This window comes from Rhineura floridana, chromosome 13 (genome assembly GCF_030035675.1).
Source record: "Rhineura floridana isolate rRhiFlo1 chromosome 13, rRhiFlo1.hap2, whole genome shotgun sequence".
In the NCBI taxonomy this organism is placed as follows: Eukaryota; Metazoa; Chordata; class Lepidosauria; order Squamata; family Rhineuridae; genus Rhineura; species Rhineura floridana.
In genome coordinates, this window is record NC_084492.1 from 8,418,995 (window position 1) to 8,440,655 (window position 21,661).

Genomic DNA, 21,661 nt, shown 5'->3' on the forward strand with positions numbered 1-21,661 from the left:
ATCTCTCTAGTAGTCGGGCTGCCTAGAGAGGCCAGCAACTTCTGAGATACAGGCTTATGCAGCTGGTTAGATAGATGCCGCTCCGTCGCACCTCTGCCTCTGTGGTCCCCGGAAGCGAGGCCTACTAGTTCCGGTGTGGGATTCGGCGGGTTTGAGGCGAGCGGTGTGCGGGACGGAGCGGAGGTTCAGCGCGGCCGGGGGATGCGCGTGGCCTTCTGAGCCACTTCCCGCCTTCACGATGTCCGTCGTGCCGCCCAATCGCTCCCAGACCGGCTGGCCTCGCGGGGTCAACCAGTTCGGTAACAAATATATCCAGCAAAGCAAGCCCCTCACGCTCGAGCGGACCATCAACCTGTGAGTGGCGCTCAGTGTCCTTCCCCGCCCGCCCGAGAACAGCGGCGGCGGCGGCGAAATACGCGGTCACGCCGCCTCCGCCTCTTCCTTCCTCTTCTCTGCTCCCCACCCCACGACTTCCCAGAAACATTCCTCCCCTCCCCCTACACGGTTGCATTCAGACGTGCATGATTTCGCGCGCTTCTCTGTGCTGGGATTTATTTGGGGGGCAGTGGCCTAGTTCGCCTACGCACGTGCCTTAGCGCACCTGCCTTTTCGTGCAGAAGGGCCCAGGTATCTTGTGGCAGGGCTGGGACAAAAAACCCTGCCTATGACCCTGGAGGAGTCATACCAGTTAGTGTGGAGGATAGCGAGCTAGATGGACTAATGGGTCTGATTCGGTATAAGGCGGCTTCCTTTCGCACTTGGCCTGAGATGGAGGCAGGACCTTTCTCCTCCTTAAGGGTTTTATAGTTTGCAGACACCCAAGTGTTGATAGGCACACATGTTGCAGTGACTCTGGCAAACGTGTGTGCGTGATCAGCCCTGAAACGAATTGCTTTCCTTACCTTCAGCACTTCCTTCCTGCCATTTATGGGGATTTTTCTTTCTCTTTCCCGCTCTCCCTTTGTAACTCTGCTGCCTCCAGGTCCATATGGCTGAGCTGTACTGCAACACAGTATAATCTGGAGCGGGTCATCCGCCTGTGAGGGATGGCTCTGTATTGCTCATTTCTGTCTGCTCGATTTTCCCTCCCACCTCATCTCTACAGGGTTGTCTTCTAGGGTTAATGCAGCAGTGGTGCATATGTTGAGTCATCTCCATCCTCGCAAGAAATACCCCCTCACACTTTTTGGAAGCAGACTTGGACCACTGCTCCGTCTAGCTCAGTACTGTCTGCACTGGCTGGCAGCTGCTCTTCAGGGTTTCAGATGGGATATTCCCAGCTTTGCCTGGAGATCAAGCCTGGCACCTGCATGCAAAAGAGTTGGTCTATCACTGGGCCGTAGCCTTTTCCCTCTTCTCTTGAGTGGCCATCTTCAGTCTCCCTATAATAGTTCCTCCCCCTTTCTGTGGATGCATTTTCAGTTTCTAGGAAGTGGAGCACAGCCATTACTTAGCAGGTTTGGAATTGCTGCTAAGACGAATTACAAGAAAAAGCTGGTCAATGCAGCAAGGGTTGAGTACAGGGCTCAACATATTTTAGATGGCTTTGGTGGCAAACCAAAAATGTGTGGTCACTAGGACACACTCCTGCTCTAAGGGTTACAGTTCTATACCTGATGTTATGTTGCACCTTTCTAACACAACAGAAGGTCAGGGACAAACAGAAGCTGTGCAGAGACAAGCCCGCACACCTCTGGTGGAGGGCAGCAGAGGCTTGGAGTTCCAGAGAGGACTGGAGAAAGCGTGCTGTCTGTCTTTGCCTCAGCACCTGACAGACAGTTGCGGCTCCAACAGCCCAGCAAGTACAGTCAAACCTCCATCCCTGTGCCATCCCCTTCCCCCTCAGAGCCAGAGGCTTGTTTTGGATCTCTGTAACTAGCCTAAATCAAATTGTTTCCACTCATGTTTGGGGCTGGGGAGGAGGCAGGGATATCCGTTCTGGTTTGCAGTTCCAGTGCGGGAAGGGAAGTTTTGGTGAGGTTGTTCAATACTGGTTAAGCACAGCAGCCTGCTCCTTTTCCTTTGCCAGTTGTCTCCACTTAATGCTGTTTTGTACAGTAGAAGCAATGGTTGCAGCTCAGAGATATATGGTGGAGATGGAAGTATGTAGCGTAACTCAGAGTCGCTGGCTACACACTGTTCTGTAGAGTTGTGTTCAACGCTTGAAATAGGCTGCCAGTTTGCATGAAGTACTGTATTCAAGGTATAATTCCTTTCAGGTACCCACTGACAAATTACACCTTTGGGACCAAGGAACCCCTATACGAGAAGGACAGTTCAGTGGCTGCCCGGTTCCAGCGCATGAGAGAGGAATTTGACAAGATTGGAATGAGGCGGACTGTCGAGGGGGTCCTGATTGTGCACGAACACAGACTGCCTCATGTGTTGCTGTTGCAGTTGGGCACAACTTTCTTCAAACTGTAAGCCAGCTTTGCCAAATCTAGCACTACACAGTGATGCATGTTTGAAACTCCATAGAGGAGGAAAGTGGTTTGTGGGAGGAAGAGGGATTTGAAGTGGAGAAGCAAGCAGTTGTGGGGAGGGGAGTGAAACACCACTCTCCCCACCCCCATTCTACCAGGGAGAGGTGAGATAGCGAGGGCTCTCTTTCAAGTTGGTTGGAACAAGTGGCTCTTTGGCTCCTCCCCTCCCAGAACTGTCTTCTGAAGTACCATTTCTCCTGGTTGTTACATAGCAGTGTGAAAGAGTAGGTCCATGAACTGGCTTATTTTCCCTTTATATCTCTTTCCTTGTACATCATGTCAACCTCAAGTGTTCTGCCAGAAAGGCAGATAAATATTTTAAGTAAATATTGAAGATTATAAAGAGCAGCCTTGTGAGATCCCTAGCATCCTTCCCTCTCCTTATATGGCAACTCTCTGCCCTCTGTCTCTACTATAGGAATATAGGGAGGTGCCTTAAACTGAGTGAGACGGTTGGTCATAATAACTAACTAAGGCTGCAGTCCATTTCATACTTACCTGGGAGAAAGTCCTATTGAACCCAGTGGAGCTTATTTCTGAGTAGACATAAACAGTAGGGCCCCGCTTTACAGCGCTTCACTTTACAGCGATTTGCTAATACAGCGGTCTCAATTAGACTCAATTAGACTAAAGCCCCACTCATACGGTGCTTGTTCTGCTTTTACGGTGGTTTTCGGGCATTGTGCGCCATTCTATTCAATGAGTTCCGCTTTACAGCGGTTTTCGCTTTACAGCGGGGGTCCAGAATGTAACCTGCCGTATGACTGGGGCCCTACTATATTGGATTGCAGCCCAAGTATAAACTGTTAGTCCCGGTAACGTGAATTAGGTAGCCTCTGGATTAGTTTGCAACAACTGGCCATTTTATTCTGTATCATTGCAATTGACAGGTCAAGCTGCAAAGCCATTTTACTTAATGACCCACCATTTGGGCACATGCAAATCAATCAGTGCTAATTTATTCAAATTTACCTTGTAATTTATCAGCCTTTTGCTAATTCCCCCAAGAAAGCAAGAGTGTTCTAGTGTTGGTAAATTGGTGTTGGCATAGTGCAGTAACTCCTGTGGTGTGCAACAGTGTCCATATCCCCAAAACGGGGCTTCCATGAGTACACGTGTAACATGCGAGTTCATATACATGTGGAAATGGGGACATGGGCAAGTTTGGTAACAAAAGGCACTGCTAGACATTCTTGCAAGTAAGTTTGCAAAAATTATTAGTCCTTGTCTCCATGCGTATCTTAACTTTTTGTGAAAAAAAAGGAGGCTGCAGAGATTAGTTGTTCTTCTGCTATGCTGTTGCTGGAGGTGACCAGGCTAATGGCTTTTTACATTTTCTCAATCAATTTTAAAATTGAGTAGCTTATTTCTTAGCATTATCACAATCTGCTGGCACTGAACTGGGCATTATGAGAAATTTAACTTTTGAAAGAGAAGTTTGAAGCCCTATTATGGCCTAAATACATGTCAGTATCAAATGTAAAGCAGGAGGATATTTTAAATAGTGGAGAACAGCTGTCGGGTGAGAGAGGTGCATAGCCTTTTTCCTGCCTGCTGCTTCCCCACTCCAAATTGCTTGTCCCTGAGTCCTGTCCCCATGAGCTACCCTGTAGGAAGAAAAAGTGGCTCAGGGAGGAGTAGTTTGGGGTGGAAAAGGTTAAGCATGTTGGAATATTATTTTGATTATAGCTCATTCTTGTAGTAGTGTATAGCCTCTTGTCTGTAATAATACATGATAGCTTTTCTTCGTGAGGGCTTCAGTCCTATTAACATTTACCTGGGAATAAGCTAATAGTTATGCATAATACTGTACGTGTTTGCAATTCCTTCACTATTCTGTAAAAGCACCTATATCGAGGGGTTGCTAATATCAGTCAGTTGATCAGCTAGTAAGCTACATAATTAGTTGAAGCTATTTCATTGGCCAGCTGCTTAATTACTGTGACCTATCATTATTGTATCAAGTTCAACAAATTATCATTTATCATTTTTATCATTCATTCTGAACAGTAGCCTTGGGAAGTAGGTTAGTCTTGGTGAAGCCACCAGCTTTCAGCCTTTCTGACACAATTTATGGATTGGTCAATGGAGATCTGAATTTGGTGTCTTATATTCAAACCTAAACGTTCCTTTGTTGGGGAGAGACCGCAGTTCAGTGCTTGACTGCATGTTTTGCCTGCAGAATATCTGAGGTTTATTGCTGCCCCCCCCCCCAGAAACCCTGGAGAACCACTGCCAGTCAGAGTAGATAGTTCTACCTGAGACTCTGGAGAGCCACTGCCAGTCAGAGTAGACAATACTAGCTTAGATGGGCAAATAGTGTGACCTGGTATAAGGCCACTTCTGACATTCCCATGTATTTCCTGTACCATGCTGGCAACGGACTGTGACAGCCATTCATTCATTGGTGATCACTCGTGGCCAAGTAAGACTGTCTTCCAGGGTAAGATCTTTAACAGTGGGTCCATAAGTGACTGTGGAGGCCAATTCTGGATCCACACAGCCTCCCACAGTGAGGACATAGGTTTCCAGATGGAAGATGGTCACGATGAGGATTTGCTTGACGTGCCTGCTGTTTAGCTTGTTTGTCCCTTTTGCCCTGTACTCGTGCTGCTTCAAAGTCCATAGCACCTTTGATAATGGCTGACCTCCAATTGGGATGCTCATGGGCCAAAACTTCCCAGTTCTCGATGCTCATGTTACATTTTTTTAGATTAGCTTTAAGAACATCTTTAAACCTCTTTTGCTGTCCACCGATATTCCGTTATCCGTTCTTAAGTTGGGAGTAAGGTAGCTGCTTCGGAAGACTGTGATCAGGCATTCGAACAACATGGGCGGTCCAGTGAAGTTGATGTTGGAAGATCATTGTTTCAACACTGATGGTCTTTGCTTCTTCCAATACGCTAACATTAGTCCGTCTGTCTTCCCAAGTAATTTGCAGAATTTTCCAGAGGCAGTGTTGGTGGAATCTTTCAAGAAGTTGGGAGTGGCGTTTATAGATGGTCCATGTTTCACAGGCATACAGTAAGGTCGTTAGTACAATGGCTTTGTAAATAAGCATTTTGGTCTCCCTGTGAATATCCCGATCCTTGAACACTCTGTGCTTCATTCGGGAGAATGCGGCACTCACGGACCTCAGACGATGCTGAATTTCAGCGTCGATGTCAGCCTTTACAGAGAGATTGCTGCCGAGATAAGAAAAGTGATCGACATTCTCCAGTGTCGCACCATTACGCAGGATTGATGGTGCTACAGAGGGATTGGTTCGCACTTGCTGATGAAGCACTTTGGTTTTTTTGATGTTAAGCAAGAGGCCAAACTTTTCATATGCTTCTGCAAAGACATTTAGGATAGTTTGAAGATCTTCCTCTGAATGTGCAGAGACTACATTATCATCGGCATATTGAAGTTCTACAACAGAGGTTGTAATTACCTTACTTTTTGCTTTCAGCCTACTGAGATTAAAAAGCTTTCCATCTGTTTGATATGTGATTTCCACACCAGTAGGAAGTTTCCCCTCAACAAAGTGTAGAATCATGGCAATGAAAGTAGCAAATAAGGTTGGAGCAATGACACATTCCTGTTTGACGCCTGATCGCACTTTGAATGGATCACTTTGAGAGCCATTGTTGTCCAAAATTGTCACTGTCATGTCATGGAGGAGTCGCAAAATATTCACAAATTTATCAGGGCATCCAATTTTCAGAAGGATGGTCCAGAGAGCAGTTCAATTTACAGTATTAAAGGCCTTAGTCAGATCAATAAATGCCATATACAGAGGTTGGTTTTGCTCTTTGCATTTTTCTTGAAGCTGTCGTGCAGTGAAGATCATGTCCACTGTCCCCCTGGAAGGGCGGAAACCATTTTGGGATTCAGGGAAATAGGTAGGAGGCGATTTGCGAGGATTCTTGCAAGGATTTTACCTGCGGTAGCTAGAAGAGAGATGCCTCGGTAGTTCCCAAATCTGTTCTATCAGTCTTCTTGAAAAGAGTGATAATTATGGCATCCCTGAAGTCTTCCGTGATCTCCTCCCTCATCCAGATTTTTTCGATGAGTTTATGAAGTTGTTGTGTAAATTCAGGCCCACCTTCTTTAAAGACTTCAGCAGGAATCCCATCAGGTCCACTAGCTTTGTTATTCTTCATTTGATTAATGGCTTTACTGACTTCATCCGAATTAGGGGATACTGCAAGCTCATCTCTAATTTGTTGTTGTGGGCTTTGCGAGAAGATCTCACCAGCCACAATAGAGTTACGATTAAGGAGGTTGTGGTAATGCTCTTTCCAATGCAGTGCAATATACTCTTTATCCCTTAGAAGTTTGGTACCATCTATTGAACGCAAGAGATTTGTACCATACCGTAGATTGCCTTTGTGGCATTAAAAAAGCCCCGTGCATCATGAGCATCTGCAAAATGCTGGATTTCTTGAGCTTTCTTTATCCACCAGGCGTTCTTTTCTCTAGTTCTTTGGACCTCAGCCGTTGCACTTGCATAGATGTTTTTCTTAGCTAATGTCTTTTTGCCATATCTGGAAGGCTTTCCTTTTCTTGTCAGTGATATGTTCAATCTCACTATCATTCTCATCAAACCAGTCCTGATGTTTCTTAGTTTGGTATCCAATAGTTTGTTCACATGCTGCAATAATGGAAGTCTTCAGTTTAATCCAGTGTTCCTCAATGTTTTCAGGGAGTTCTGTCGGTAGATGTTTCTTGAGAGTTGTTTGAAAGCAAGCTCGCTTAATAGGAACTTGAAGGGCGTGGATGTTCATTTTACGCCTTGGTTTTCTTCCTTGGAGCCTATGTTGAGGAACAATATTAATGGCCGTAGTGGATTGAATTCATTGGTGATCTGTCCAGCAGTCATCGGCACTCGTCATGGCCCTGCTGAGGAGTACATCACAACGATCTCTGGCATGGACAATTACGTAATCCAGGAGATGCCAGTGCTTCGACCGAGGGTGCTTCCATGATGTTTTAAATTTATCTTTCTGGCGAAAGAGTGTGTTTGTAATAACAAGATTATGCTCTGCACATTTAGTCAGAAGTAGAATGCCATTCAGGTTGCTATCGCCAACTCCTTCTTTCCCAATAGTTTCTGGCCATAAATCAAAATCACGCCCAACTCTTGCATTGAAATTGCCCAGGAGGATAATTTTATCCTCCTTAGGTATCTCTGATAAGATGGTGTCCAACTGGGTATAAAAATTTTCCTTGATGTCTTCATCAGCATCTAATGTTGGTGCATAAGCAATTGCCTTCTGGTTTTTGGCGAGTTTTAATTGGAGAGTTGAGAGTCGTTCATTAATGCCAATAGGAACTTCTGACAAGAGCTTCACAAGATGGATCCGTTTCAATCTGGTTTTAGGCCTGGTTTTGGCACTGAAACAGCCTTGGTCGCCCTGTACAATGACCTCTGTCGGGAGAGGGACAGAGGGAGTGTGGCTCTGTTGATTCTCCTTGATCTCTCAGCGGCGTTTGATACCATCGACCATGGTATCCTTCTGGGGAGACTCGCGGAGTTGGGAGTTGGAGGCACTGCTTGGCAGTGGTTCCGCTCCTACTTGGTGGATTGTCGCCAGAAGGTAGTACTTGGGAAACATTGCTCGACACCTTGGACTCTCCATTGTGGAATCCCTCAGGGGTCGATTTTGTCCCCCATGCTTTTTAACATCTACATGCAGCCTCTGGGTGCCGTCATCAGGAGTTTTGGAGTGCGTTGCCACCAGTACGCTGATGACACGCAGCTCTATTTCTCCTTTTCATCTTCTACAGGTGAGTCTGTGGATGTGCTGAATCATTGCCTGACCACGATAATGGACTGGATGAGAGCTAATAAACTGAGACTCAATCCAGACAAGATTGAGACACTGTTGGTGAGTGCCTCCCCTGCCCAGATGGTGGATGTTCACCCTGTTCTAGATGGGGTCACACTCCCCTTGAAGGAACAGGTTCGTAGTCTGGGCGTTCTTTTCGATCCTTCCTTGTGTCTTGAGGCGCAAGTGGCCTCGGTGGCAAGGAATGCGTTCTACCACCTTCGGTTGGTAGCCCAGCTACGCCCCTATCTGGACAGGGATGACCTCGCCTCAGTTGTTCATGCTCTGGTAACTTCTAGGCTGGATTACTGTAATGCGCTCTACGTAGGGCTGCCCTTGAAGACAGTTCGGAAGCTTCAGCTAGTGCAAAACGCAGCAGCCAGACTGCTGACGAGGACCAGCCGGTCAGCACATATAACACCTGTTCTGGCCCGTTTGCACTGGCTACCTATTTGTTTCCGAGCCAGATTCAAGGTGCTGGTTTTGACCTATAAAGCCTTACACGGCGTGGGACCGCAATATCTTGTGGAACGCCTCTCCCGCTATGAACCTACCCGGTCACTTCGCTCAGCATCTAAGGCCCTCCTCCGGGTACCAACCCATCGAGAAGCCCGGAGGACAGTTACTCGATCTAGGGCCTTTTCTGTAGTGGCCCCCGAACTGTGGAATAGCCTCCCCGAAGAAGTACGCCTGGCGCCTACGCTTCTATCTTTTCGGCGCCAGGTTAAGACCTGGCTATGCTCCCAGGCATTTTAAGCGTTTATGTTATAATTTAAATTTTTTATTTTTTTCTTTAGTTGCTGCTTGTGTTTATTGTTTGTTGTCTGATTTTATTGTTGATATTTTGTATTTTAACCTTTTTGTACACCGCCCAGAGAGCCACTCGCTATGGGTGGTCTATAAATGAAACAAATAAATAAATAATTATTTTTAATAGCAAAGCCTACTCCATGTATTCGTCCTTCTTGTTCAGGCAGTCCTTTCCAGAAGAAGGTGTCGCCTCCTTTTTCTTCCTTCAATTGTCCCTCTCCTTTCTTGGAGTGCGGCTGTGTCAATGTTAAAACGTCTCAACTCCCTCATGTTGATGGCAGTCCTGCGTTCAGGATGTTCACTATCTGTATTGTCCAGCAATGTCCGTATATTCCGTGTTCCAAAATTCAATTGTTTTTGGCGACTGCTAAGTGGTGACTCCACTGGATGCATTGATCCAGTCAGGGAGAGAGATGAGGCAGGCTATGTTTAGGGCACCTTTTCTAGCCCCCTCCCCATACAGGGTGAGCAGAGTGGATCCTGAATAGGACTGCTCAGTCGTGGATATAGCTGCTAAACTACTCAACTGCCTCAGTCCTTGAGCCAGACGACTGAGTCTGTATCCACCGCCTATGTGCCGGTCCATGACTAGGGGCTGACTAGTCCTGCCCCTGTCACCATTTGCCGATTGCCATGGGGCTTTTGTTCTGTTTTGTTTTGGTTGGAAGACGCCTGTGTGTGAATTTGTTTTATGTGGAGAGATCAGTGCACAACGATCAACACACAATCTTGACAGAAAAAGGCTTTGATCCAATGTCATGGATACCACAACGATTGGAAGTCTTTTATCCGCTGCAGCCTTTGTCCGCCTTCACAGCCGTTGTAACGTATACATTGTTATCCTCCGCCTGTTCTGCCGTTGAGGGCATTCTTGGATCATTCTTCATCTGGTTCCTCTCCCTTGTCCTTACCACCATGGGTGACCATGCTGGGAGTACATTACTCCGACAGCATCGCTCACAGGGTTCATTGGAATACACAAGCTCACTACTACAAGGTGATGATCCAGCGAGGGGACTGTGACAGTATTTGTAGCTGGAATCCCAAAACAACAATAAACAGAAAAAGTGGGGGAGCACCAAAATGCGTGCAGGCCATGAAGAGGGGGAATCCTTGAAGTGCCAAACCAAACCAAAATGCAAAAGTAACGAAGATGATTTATTGTAGCCTGGTGTGTTTCGGGTTAACACGCAACCCTTTATCAAGGGCAATCTTAAGGAGGCTTAAGCAACCCTGGATTTTGTATTTGTAGTTGTTTTGTTATGTGCCTTCAAGTCGATCACAACTTATGGTGACCCTATGAATCAGTGACCTCCAATAGCATCTGTTATAAACCACCCTGGTCAGATCTTGTAAGTTCAGGTCTGTGGCTTCCTTTATGGAATCAATCCATCTATTCTTTGGTCTTCCTCTTTTTCTACTCCCTTTTGTTTTTCCTAGTATTATTGTCTTTTCTAGTGAATCATGTCTTCTCATGATGTGTCCAAAGTATGATGACCTCAGTTTCATCATTTTAGCTTCTAATGATAGTTCTGGTTTAATTTGTTCTAACACCTAATTATTTGTCTTTTTGGTGGTCCATGGTATCCACAAAGCTATCCTCCAACACCACACTTCAAATGAGTTGATTTTTCTCTTACCTGCTTTTTTTCACTGTCCAACTTTCACATTCATACATAGAGAATGATCCTAACTTTAGTGTTCAGTGATACCTCTTTGCATTTGAGGACCTTTTCTAGTTCTCTCATAGCTGCCCTCCCCAGTCCTAGCCTTCTTCTGATTTCTTGACTATTGTCTCCATGCTGGCTAAGGACTGTGCTGAGGTATTGATCATCCTTGACAAGTTCAATGTCCTCATTGTCAACTTTAAAATTACATAAATCTTCTGTTGTCATTACTTTAGTAGTGGGCCATAATAGTAATTCTATGCTGCAGGTTACTTATACATGGGGAAATGGGAGGATACATCATACCTAACTTAAGTCCATTCATTTCAATGGTTCTACTCTGAGTAAGACTTGGTTAGATACAGACCATGGTCTTCAAATTTAATTTAAATAGATTGTTGGTGGTGAAGTACTCAAGTGAAAGAGAATCTTCTGGCTAACAGTGCAATCCCAACCATGCCTATTCAGAAGGAAGGCATGGATGCAGAAGATCTGAGCTTCACTTCCGTTGTGTTCCCCTCCCCAATAACGTAATAAGTAATGTGAGAATTGTACCTGAGGCTTACTCCCAGGTCTTTTGGGTTACTTCAGCTTTATTCCCCTACAAATTTTAAACCTTACAATTTAAAGACAACTGTTAAGGTATATATATGTTGTTGAAATAAATAATTGACTTTGGCCATCTATCCTTTCTGAACTTTGCTCATCGCCCTGCCCACTGTTTTTCTCAAAAAAAGGAAGAAGGCAATTGTGATCTAACCACCACACATGATTCTTCTAAAACATTAAAAGATGTCTGACACAAGGTGTGTAGTGAACATCATATACATAATTGTTTTGCTGAAAAATTAACTCATTGCATCTATACAGTATTCTGGGGCTTAAGATCTTCCTGAAAAGCATGGGGATATGTAATCTCTTTGTGGTAGTACCTACTTTAAAAGCTTGGGAATAGTTTCATAAGTTTCTGAAGTTAACCATCTTTGATACCCTCAACCAACATTCTGGGACAAAAAAAACAGGTTCTTTTGTGATTACAGATTTTGCACAGAAGTAAACCTACAACGTAGTCCTTCTAGGATATTGTCACGTGCACAATAGTAAACATTGTCTCCAAATTTCAGTTACCTACTATTTACAGTTTTCTTTATGTAAACAAAAAGAGTCCAGGACATAAAATGTCCCAGTAAATCCATTGGTTTTTGCCACTGGGATGCTTTTTTGTCCGAGTCAATGAAAAGCGTTGGGGTAAAAAGTTTTCCTTTGGATTTTACACAAATATTGGTCCAGGTTTGTTTTGAGACATTTTACTATCCTGAGAGTGTAATATTTGGCTTGGGATATTTTTGCAGTGTTACTTAAAGTATTTTTTATTATGATTGTGCCTAAAACATATCCTTTGTTATGCATTTGTTTTCAACAGGCCAGGTGGTGAACTTAATCCAGGAGAAGATGAGGTAGAAGGTCTCAAACGTTTAATGACAGAGGTAGATGACACATTTATTTGGATTTTTATCCTGAGGATTCAGGATGGATTACAATAAGCCATTTATGGTTACATTTACATGAACAAAGATGAATAGCGTTCAGTACATTTGTAAGGTAAATTCAGGAATTAAGCTCCTTAATTATTAATAAGTTGTTGTGTGCAGAAATATGTTTGCATTCTTCCCCATCCAGACAAAGTTCAATAAAGTCCTGAGAGTATATATTTGAGTCCTGAGCTTTTCTGGTTTTCCCCATAAAAGCTAACAAGCCCTCACTGCTACAAAAGCCCTTTTCAGTTGTTCTTTGCACCCACTTCACTTACTGTCATGTGAGGGGGGGAGTGAGGACAAGCCTCTTGAATCTGCCACTCCTTTGCATCCCCATTGCTGGCTTTTACCTTTCATATGTTGGGAAAGGAGCGTCTGCTGTGGGAAGCCCATTGTACTGGTCTAGGATGCCGAGGTGTTGCCGAGCCCTGGTCTTCCAGGATTCTAAATTGTGTAGGGAACCTAGACGAATACAGCAGGCCACATGTGGAAGGCAGTGAACTCTGCTATGGATGGAGTGGAGCTGATGGACTTGTCCCCACCCCTTCCTTCATGACGTGAGGCTTGAGCGCCTGAAGAGGGCTAGAGATTTCTTAAAGAGGACAGAGTTCTCCCTCTGCACTGGAGGGCGGCTTACAAAGAGAGGATGGAGGATGCCATTTAAAGGAAATATACATTCTGTTCCTTGCTAATTTGAATTCCTCTCAGTGATAACCGAAGCAAAAACATGTTAAAATAACTTGTGTGAAGCTCTCATGTTTAACACAGACTCCTTTCAATTATTTTGTGTGCCAAATAGAGTGTCATACCATGTTGAGACTCTTCCTGTTCCTTTCAGCATGCTAGCAAGGTACCCAACTAATTGATTCCAACCCTGCCCCCTGTGTCTCTCTTTTCCAATATTTGATGGTACTGGTACAGTGTGAGCACTGATCTCATCCAGGGTGAGGCCTTATGTAGGACTCAGGCTGTGCTGTAAGAGAGCAGAGCCCTGATGTTGCTTCAGCAATGGTCAGTCTTAGATGCAGTCGTGTGTAGGAGCTATAGTTCAGTTTCAACCCTCAGCTCTGCCTTTACTGAAAGGTGCCCCTTCAGTTAAAGGGGCCTGGCCTACTCCAGAAGTCTTTTACTCCAATGGGACATGGAAGGCTGTGATGGTACTGGGGCTTCCATTACGGTCTTCTGAGGATGGCAGTGTAACATCCTTGGGCTGGAGGGGCACTGGTACCACAGGCTTATCTTGCAAGCCTTCTAGATTTCACCCTGCGTGCAGTTCACCTTCTGACTCAGAGTTCTTGATCTCATCCCCTGAAGAAGGGGAATCTGATCCCAGTCTGTGCCTCAGCTGGCTCAGTGCACCGTCTTTCTCCTCGGGACTCTGTGCGCTAGTTGCATTTTCTTCAGCTGTGCTCTGTTTCACCTTTTTCTCCAGCTGCCTCTTCCTCCCCCTCCTCTTTTCCCCTTCCCTGTGTGTGAGCTTCATCTGCCTCTTCCACCTTCCCTGTACAGCTGGTGTTCAACTTGTCTCATTAATTTTAGTTATGCAAGCCATGTAAGTGTGTTTCCTTGGAAACAGAAAGGCAGGATATAATTTATTTATAGATCGATTAATTACATTTATATCTTACCCTTCCTCTCAAAAGGAGCCTAGGGGCAAACAACAAGCAGTAAAACCATAAAAGCATCTTAAAAACAATTTCAATACAGATGCAGATTGGGAAAGATTGCTACTTAAAAGAACTACTGGAAGAGGAAGGGCTTCAGTAGGTGCCGAAAATTAAATTGTCTAATATCCCCATGAGGGGGGACAGTGGATGCTTGCACCCTGGGCACCAGTTGTATTGAAAGGGCTGAGGGGAAGAGATTTGCGCAGTCGGCAACACCAATTGGTACTGGGAAGGGCAAGGGGTGGGGGAGGAGGCAGCTTCTCATGCATTTGGCATTGACCAGTGCTCAGAAGGGAAACCCAGGAAGAAGTGACAAGAGCACTAGCTTTGCTCCTTTAATGCTACTTTGTCTTTCGTAATTTCCCGCCCTTCTCCCCGCCCTTCTCCCACCCCCAAATCTCATCTGATGAAGAAATACACACAGTCTGCATTACATAAGAGAAGCAGTTGTAGCAACTGTTGGGGTATACACAGTTGTGGTGGGGGACGCAAGGCTTGGGGCTTCTCAGAGGTAATGCTTGGCCATTGTAAGGAACAGAATGCTGTACTATATGAATCCTTGATCTGTTCAAACAAGGTAGTTCTTAGCTATGTTTTTTCTGAGAATGGAATTTCCACTTGCAGAGGGACTATACCTCTGAATACCAGATGTTGAGGATAAATATTTTGTCATTGCATAATATTTTAAAAGCAAAGTATGCCTGACACTACATAATCATTTTCTGTTAGAAATCTCTTGTGCATCTGCAAGTTTATGAAAATTTAATTGTCTGACTTTTTAAAATCAAACAATCTAAGGTGTTTTTAATTAACAGCCCAGCTGCTTTTATTTCTATTACTTCATTCTTCCTTTACTGTGTTTTAAAGTACCCCCATTTTATAAAAAGTGAGTTCTGAGCTTCAAAGTACTATTGCAAATGATACTGTGAAGCAGCTTCTTTTTAACGGACTGGTTTGCATGTAATGCTAAGCCATGGTTTGTTTAACAAACTATAGAGTAACCTTGACTTGTCCCACAGACTGTTTTTTTAAAATGACTTGTTTGTCCAAAGCTTGCTTCGTTTTCCAGCCTTGTGCCTTTGTAGCTTGATGAGCGCCTGTGATGGGGTGTCCAAACAAACCATGACTAAGGAAGAGTGCTGGGTTCACACATAATGTCAAAACAAGCCAAAGTTCAGAAGCCAACAACAAATCATGGTTTCAGATCATGCTGTGGCAGTAAATAAATATTAATCAAGCTGTGGGCAGAGGCTGGGCAAATCATAGTTTAATAAACCATAGTTTAAAGAACCATGGCTTAGTGTTATGTGCAAACCAGCTCATTCAATTAACAAAGCTTTTAACTGTTTGCACTTCAATATTGATTACAGAAATTTAAGAAGTTAGACTAACGTATCACATTCTGTTTTGGTGAAATACTGGCAAAGAGCATGTCAGGATTTTCCTTGCATCTGTTTTGACAGATCCTGGGTCGCCAAGATGGAGTGCAGCAAGATTGGGTCATTGATGATTGCATTGGGAACTGGTGGCGACCGAATTTTGAGCCCCCACAGGTGAGAATTGAAGTTACCACTGGCATTTTCATTTATTTATTGGACTTGTAGCAAATCCTCTCCCAAGAGTTCGGTGTGGGTTATTTAATTATTCTGTGCTATGCCTCTGTATTGCTGGTAGCAAGGTTGAATAAAAAAATGTCTCATCGCTTCGGACGACATCTGGCTCAGGCTTTGATGAGTCTCCAGAGGAACAGAACTGAGTGAGTAGCTTAGTTTCTTTTAATAGAAATGGTATGAATGGGAAGTTGGCTTTCCTTTTGTGGATTTTAAAAATATTTGTTACGTTTATACACTGCCTTTCTGCCAAGGCACCCAAGGTGGTTTACAGTTTCAAAATAATAAAACAAAATAAATGGTATTAAAACAAAGAGCAACAGAGTCCTCCTAGCAGACTGATGGCCTCTTCTGGAGCTGGTGGGACTTGCTTCCTGGGTTTCTTTGCTTCTGCCTTCCATCAGGGCATGCAGGCCTTTCTTAAGCAGCCCCAAGGAATGTGGGCAGGGTGATGGGAAGAGGCTGCCCCAAAGGCCCTTGCAGGCTGTTGATGGTCCCTTCATGAGCCAATGGTATGTGCTCCCTGGCCTGGGCTTCCAGATTTCCTTTTTCCCTTTGGCTTTCAATTGAAATGTTTGGTTTGTTAATTCAAACCAAACTTGGAGTGACGTTTTTCATTAACTTTGAGTGAATGTGCAGTTCTGAAATAACCACATTGAAATACATATATTGTAGCAAATGTTTGTGCCACTTCTGTGCATGCATGGAATCAGCAGCATTGCATGCCACTCCGAAAATAACCAGATGTGTGTGTGCTGAAGACCCACTTTTTTCCTTAGGCTTTCCCTGATTAATAAAGCTGGATTTTACACTTTTTGTATAATGCTATATTGCAATTCTGTACTTTTTATTACTATTTTTAGTAAGTTGTATTGATGGTTTTAGTGTATATTTTAGTATTTTTTTCTGTAGTTGTACACCATTTAGAGATTTTTATATATTGGGTGATACAAAAATTGTTTTAAAAATAAATTTCTACCCAAACTTTGAAAATAAGCGTTTTGATCTGAAGCTGACTTTAAAGAAAGAAAAACTAATCATGCAAAATCTAGTGACACTGTTGATATTAGCTCTTAGCCAGTGTTAGAGTCTACCAGTATTTAAAAAGTCAATTACCTGATTTTACATTTGAAATGTGCATAGAAAATAACTTGAAATTTCTGCATTTAATGTGCGTGATCCAGAGCAACTATATTCTAACCAACCTGGTGCACCCCCAGGAGCCTTTACAACATGTCAGCTACTTCAGTTTCAGGAAAACTGCATACGTGGACATGAACTAATAATCCTTTTTTGTTGTTTCCCACAGTATCCATATATTCCAGCTCACATTACAAAGCCAAAAGAGCACAAGAAGCTCTTTTTGGTTCAGCTTCAAGAAAAGGGTAGGCATTTTATTATGTCTTTAATGTTCATATATGTCTTAACTAAGATATAGGAATGTAGATTTCAGTGCAAACAAAACCCTGGCGAGATAGCCTGTACCATCTAAACTTAAAGAGAATTCTGAAAACTTACCTCCACTGTAGTTCTTTTTGTGAAGAAACAACTTCAACACCATCATGCTCTTCTGCACATTGCATTAAGCCACAGTTTAAAGCAAACAATGCTTTAATGTGCACACTGCTCAAAAGTTCCCAAGGTGCTCTTCCTTGGCTCCAATTGCTGCCCTGCCATGGATGAAACAAACCAGGGTTTGTTGTCTGAATCAGAGCTTGTGATTTGTTTTTCTCCAAACAAACCATGAACCAGGTTTGGATGACATGAAAAGCCAGACTCTGACTTGTTTTACCCATGGCATGGCAGCAGCTGGAGTTGAGGAGTGCTGTGGGAACTTGCAAGGAGCATGCACATTAAACCACCCTTCATTTTAAATGATGGTTTTATTTATTTGTAGTGGTGACTTTATCATCCTATCACCTTTTTTCAGGTGTTTCTTAAGTCTGGGGGATAGTGTTATGGCCAGGGCTACCCAGTGATCTTTAGCCTGAGCGGTGGATCTTTATGCTGCCTCTGGAGCAAGCCCAACCTTCTTGTCCCTTGCATCAATCACCCGGCTTTTACACAAGTGTATTAAGAACATATAGCACTTACCATTATTCACACTCCCAGCAGTTTGGCAATGCAATTCTGTTGGGCTTTCTCTTCAGTTATTTTGCTGCTTTACTAAAGGCTCAATTCATCCAAACTTAAGCACTTTAAAAAACTGTTGATTTCAGTGGGGGAGCTTAGCATTTCTTCAAATCTTTCTCGTTGGACACTATCTATATCTATCTATCCTATTTGAATCGAATCTTCAGACTGATATTAAAAGGTGGGAAATAAATTCAGTTTCCGCTCTACCATTAGTCCCTCCCAAAGGCTCTCAGGAACAAGATGGTTTTCAGAAGTCTCCAGAAAACCATTAGGGTTTTATGATGTGTTCTGAATTACTTGCATTTTGTGTATTGCGCCTGGAGAAGTTAGGATGACCTGAGGAACTCTCATGCTACGCGTGACATCTATGCATTGAGATTGTACAAACCAAAATTCTAAATATTATTAATGTAATATTTATTAATATATTATGTGACTTTGGATTTAAGAATGCTAAAACCAGCCTTAACTATTCTCCTGGCCCTGCTTGAAGCAGACTTGCCTTTAATTAAGTCCTCTCTTGATTCCTCCTAGCTTTGTTTGCAGTCCCCAAAAACTACAAGCTGGTAGCAGCTCCATTGTTTGAGCTCTATGACAATGCACCAGGTTATGGACCTATCATTTCAAGCCTTCCGCAGCTTTTGAGCAGGTAGAGTATGCTGTGGGTTTCCATGTTATACTGGGTTCATACTGGTACTATGGAGAAGCTTTCTTGAGCTTTTTTTCTTGCTTCTGTGGATACTAGCTGGCTGAGTGCTTTGAGGATTATGGTGCTTATGTGTCCACATTGCCTTGGATTCTAAGATAAGTTAAGGAAGTTCACAGAGTGAAAATCTGTCCTCCCTGCAGCAACCTGAAAAGCCCATCCAAAGGGCTCGACCTCCTGAATGCAATGTCTGATGGGACGTTGAGAGGATGAGGGAATGAGAAAACTTCTTCCTGTGAACTTAAGTTAATTTACTCTAGGATCCAAGCCAATGTGTTTACATTACATCACTTGAATTAGTTTTGCATTACAAAAAGCACTTCACAACCTTCATAAGTACTTGACACAGCTGCTTATTTCTTTTGCATTTGTTTTTTATGTGATTGAATTGCATCACTATTATGTATATATTCTGCATACCCCTCAATGTTACTCCTGAATGCAGATGGGCTTAGTTATTCAGACTGGGGTATTGGAATGCTTCACTTAGAAATCTCCAGTTCCGTCACTAAAAAATGCCAAAGCTCTGCACAGATAATTTGTGGCTCTGGACATAATGTTTATTACTTCACTTATTTCAAAATGTGGTAAGGCAGTCGTACTGCATTTCGGAGCCCTCCTGCTTGTTCTACAGAGTGGGGTCCTAACGTCTGTCCCAAAGTCTTGTGCTGTTGACAATGGTAATGTGCAGATTTCACAAAAATTACTTAACTTTGTGTGCTCTGAAGTTTTTTGCAGAAATCTGAAATATGTTTATTTTTCTCTGAAAATTTGGAAATGGATTAGGAATAAGTGGGTTGATGGAGATGAATGAGAAGCAGGAGGCCACTATATGTGCTGGCATCCAGACCCCTTGAACATAGTTACAGTTCTCAGGATCCCATGTCTTAAAGACCATGGGTTGTATTCATCCAAGTACTACTCATACCCATGTAAATTAATGAACCTCTTGGAAAAATGGAAATGGACTGCCTTCAAGTTGATCCTGACTTATGGCGACCCTATGAATAGGGTTTTCATGGTAAGTGGTATTCAGAGGTGGTTTACCATTGTCCTCCTCTGAGGCAGAGAGGCAGTGACTGGCCCAAGGTCACCCAGTGAGCTTCATGGCTGTGTGGGGATTTGAACTGTGGTCTCCCAGGTCGTAGTCTAACACACTAACCACTACGCCAGACTGGCTCTTAGTCATGTCTATTAACTTTGATAGGTCTACTCCGAGTAGGACTAGCATTGAATACCACCCCATGTTCTCATTTTATGGTATAGTTATGGCAACGGAAATTCCTAACTAGTGAATCTCTTTCACTATTCAATCAAGGTACCTCAGTTACATTTTTGTACGTGTCTTTCTCCCAGGAGGACCCTGAGAAAAGGAGGGCCTTTTGTTTAGAACAAAGGCTCAACAATTAAGATATTCAAACCCTTTACTTCTAGGATGGGATTTGGCTACTCCTGATGTTGGGCAATGTTAACGCTCACTAGGGTACGGAAAACGATATCAGGCTGCAGGCTGGATTCATACCCAGCCAAGTTTCCAGGGGCCACAGTCCGGTGGTAGTGGTGGGAACCCAAATAAAACAATCATTGTCTCCAACCTTCCATTCCCTTCATCCACACATACAAAAGTACCCTCATGATCCTTGAGCCTCCACCTCCTTGTATAACACATTAGTAAGTAGCACGGTAAATAAGGGGTGTGGCAGGGAGAGAGGTGGAGGCAAAGCACAGCAAACAGCTTTGTCGGGGGAGCTGTCTAAGATGAGACCAAAGACTAGGTTCCCCATTAGATGTGGCAGAGGGTGGGTCCCTGTTCCTTTCTGCACTATGAGGAGCTAGAATACAGCTTTTTGGATGCTGCGAGATGAAGGTGGGTGGCCAAGCCCATTAGCAGCATTCTTAGAGGCAGTAGTTTTCTGTGGCTTCCTGGAGCAGGCCAGTATTGTAAGCAATACCTCCTGACCAGCAGCATCCCACTTCTTCCTAGAGTGCAACAAATTCAAAAGCAACTTCAAAATTCAATATTTTATGCCATAAAATGCCTTTGGTCAAGCTGGACAGCAGTTCTCAAGCAATGGCTTGCATAACAGCCATGTGCAAAGCTGCAGAACATGCGGCTTTGCACAGAATTGCTCCAAACTTGCCATGGTTACTTGCCGGCTGACATCACATGATGGACAGGTGGACATGATTTACCCCAAATGGCCTCAGGATTCAAAAAAGGAGGCCTCACAGGCCTAATCAGGTGCATGAGGCAGAGGTTCCCTACCGTTGCAAAAGGGCCTGGCTAGTGCTGTCTGTGAACCAAATGTACACCTGTAACATGCTCCAGAATCTTGTAGTTCCCAGGTGTTCCACAATGGAAAGGACTCCCTGGAGATAGGTAGTTAGAACTCTTGCCCAACTGATTAAGAAAATCAATATACAGTTCCTTGTTCAGGATGAGTAATCGCTACTTTTTTTCTCCCTCTTTGCCAGGTTCAATTTTATTTACAACTGAATTTCCTGAAATGTGTGGTAGAAGCCGTCTCTGTGAGAACAGCTTTAAAATGTAGAAGAGAACCTGATGCAAGGATTTTTTTTATGTCTCCCCTGCCCCCTTTCCCAAACTCTCTACCATCTGAATAGGAAAGTGAATCTTGACTGTTTAGATAGTGGAATGATGAGTGTAATTGCGTTTTAATTACCTATGTTGTAATAGTCCCTGACTTTTTTTTAAAAATAACATTAAAACAAAATGGACTCCTTTCTGCTTTGTACATTTCTTTTTTCAGTGAGACATCATGAGAGATCTCCGTCCACTGATTTATTGATACCACAACATTGTTTGTGAAGATGAGAGTATTGCTTTATCCACTTAAAATACCTTGGGAAATGCAAGGTACTTACAAGCTAACAGTGAGGGCCTTCATGTACAGGAAACTTAGCAGGGTGCCTGGATTCAACTCCGCAGTAGGACTTGAAACAGATGGGGAGATCCAACTTTGGTTCCATCGCTCAGCTCAGGGGAGAAAAACTAGCCAGGCCAGCAAGGAAGTGTCTGAACAACAAAGGAGAGTGGGTCTGGTGAGACTGCCTTGCCCTATAAAAGCTCCCAGCTCAGGTTTTCTTGCTAGTCTGACCAACAAGAGGACACAATCCTGCTGCTTTTGGAGCTGCTTACATGTGCGCTTTGTCTTTGTCTCCCCTCATCTTCAATTTGACAAGAACTGGTTGAAGGATAGAGGTGAAGAGACT

At 43.7% G+C, this 21,661-nt stretch overlaps 1 protein-coding gene across 1 annotated transcript; it reads left to right on the forward strand.

Moving 5' to 3' along the window:
- Nucleotides 1-4: 4 nt before the first annotated feature.
- On the forward strand, nt 5-21,172 carry NUDT21 (nudix hydrolase 21). Its single transcript, XM_061594407.1, has 7 exons — nt 5-354; nt 2,220-2,420; nt 12,197-12,260; nt 15,439-15,528; nt 16,895-16,970; nt 18,256-18,370; nt 20,903-21,172. Exons 1-7 carry the CDS (start codon nt 239-241, stop codon nt 20,922-20,924), a joined length of 684 nt encoding a protein of 227 aa, XP_061450391.1. The 5' UTR covers nt 5-238; the 3' UTR covers nt 20,925-21,172.
- The last annotated feature ends 489 nt before the right edge of the window (nt 21,173-21,661 follow it).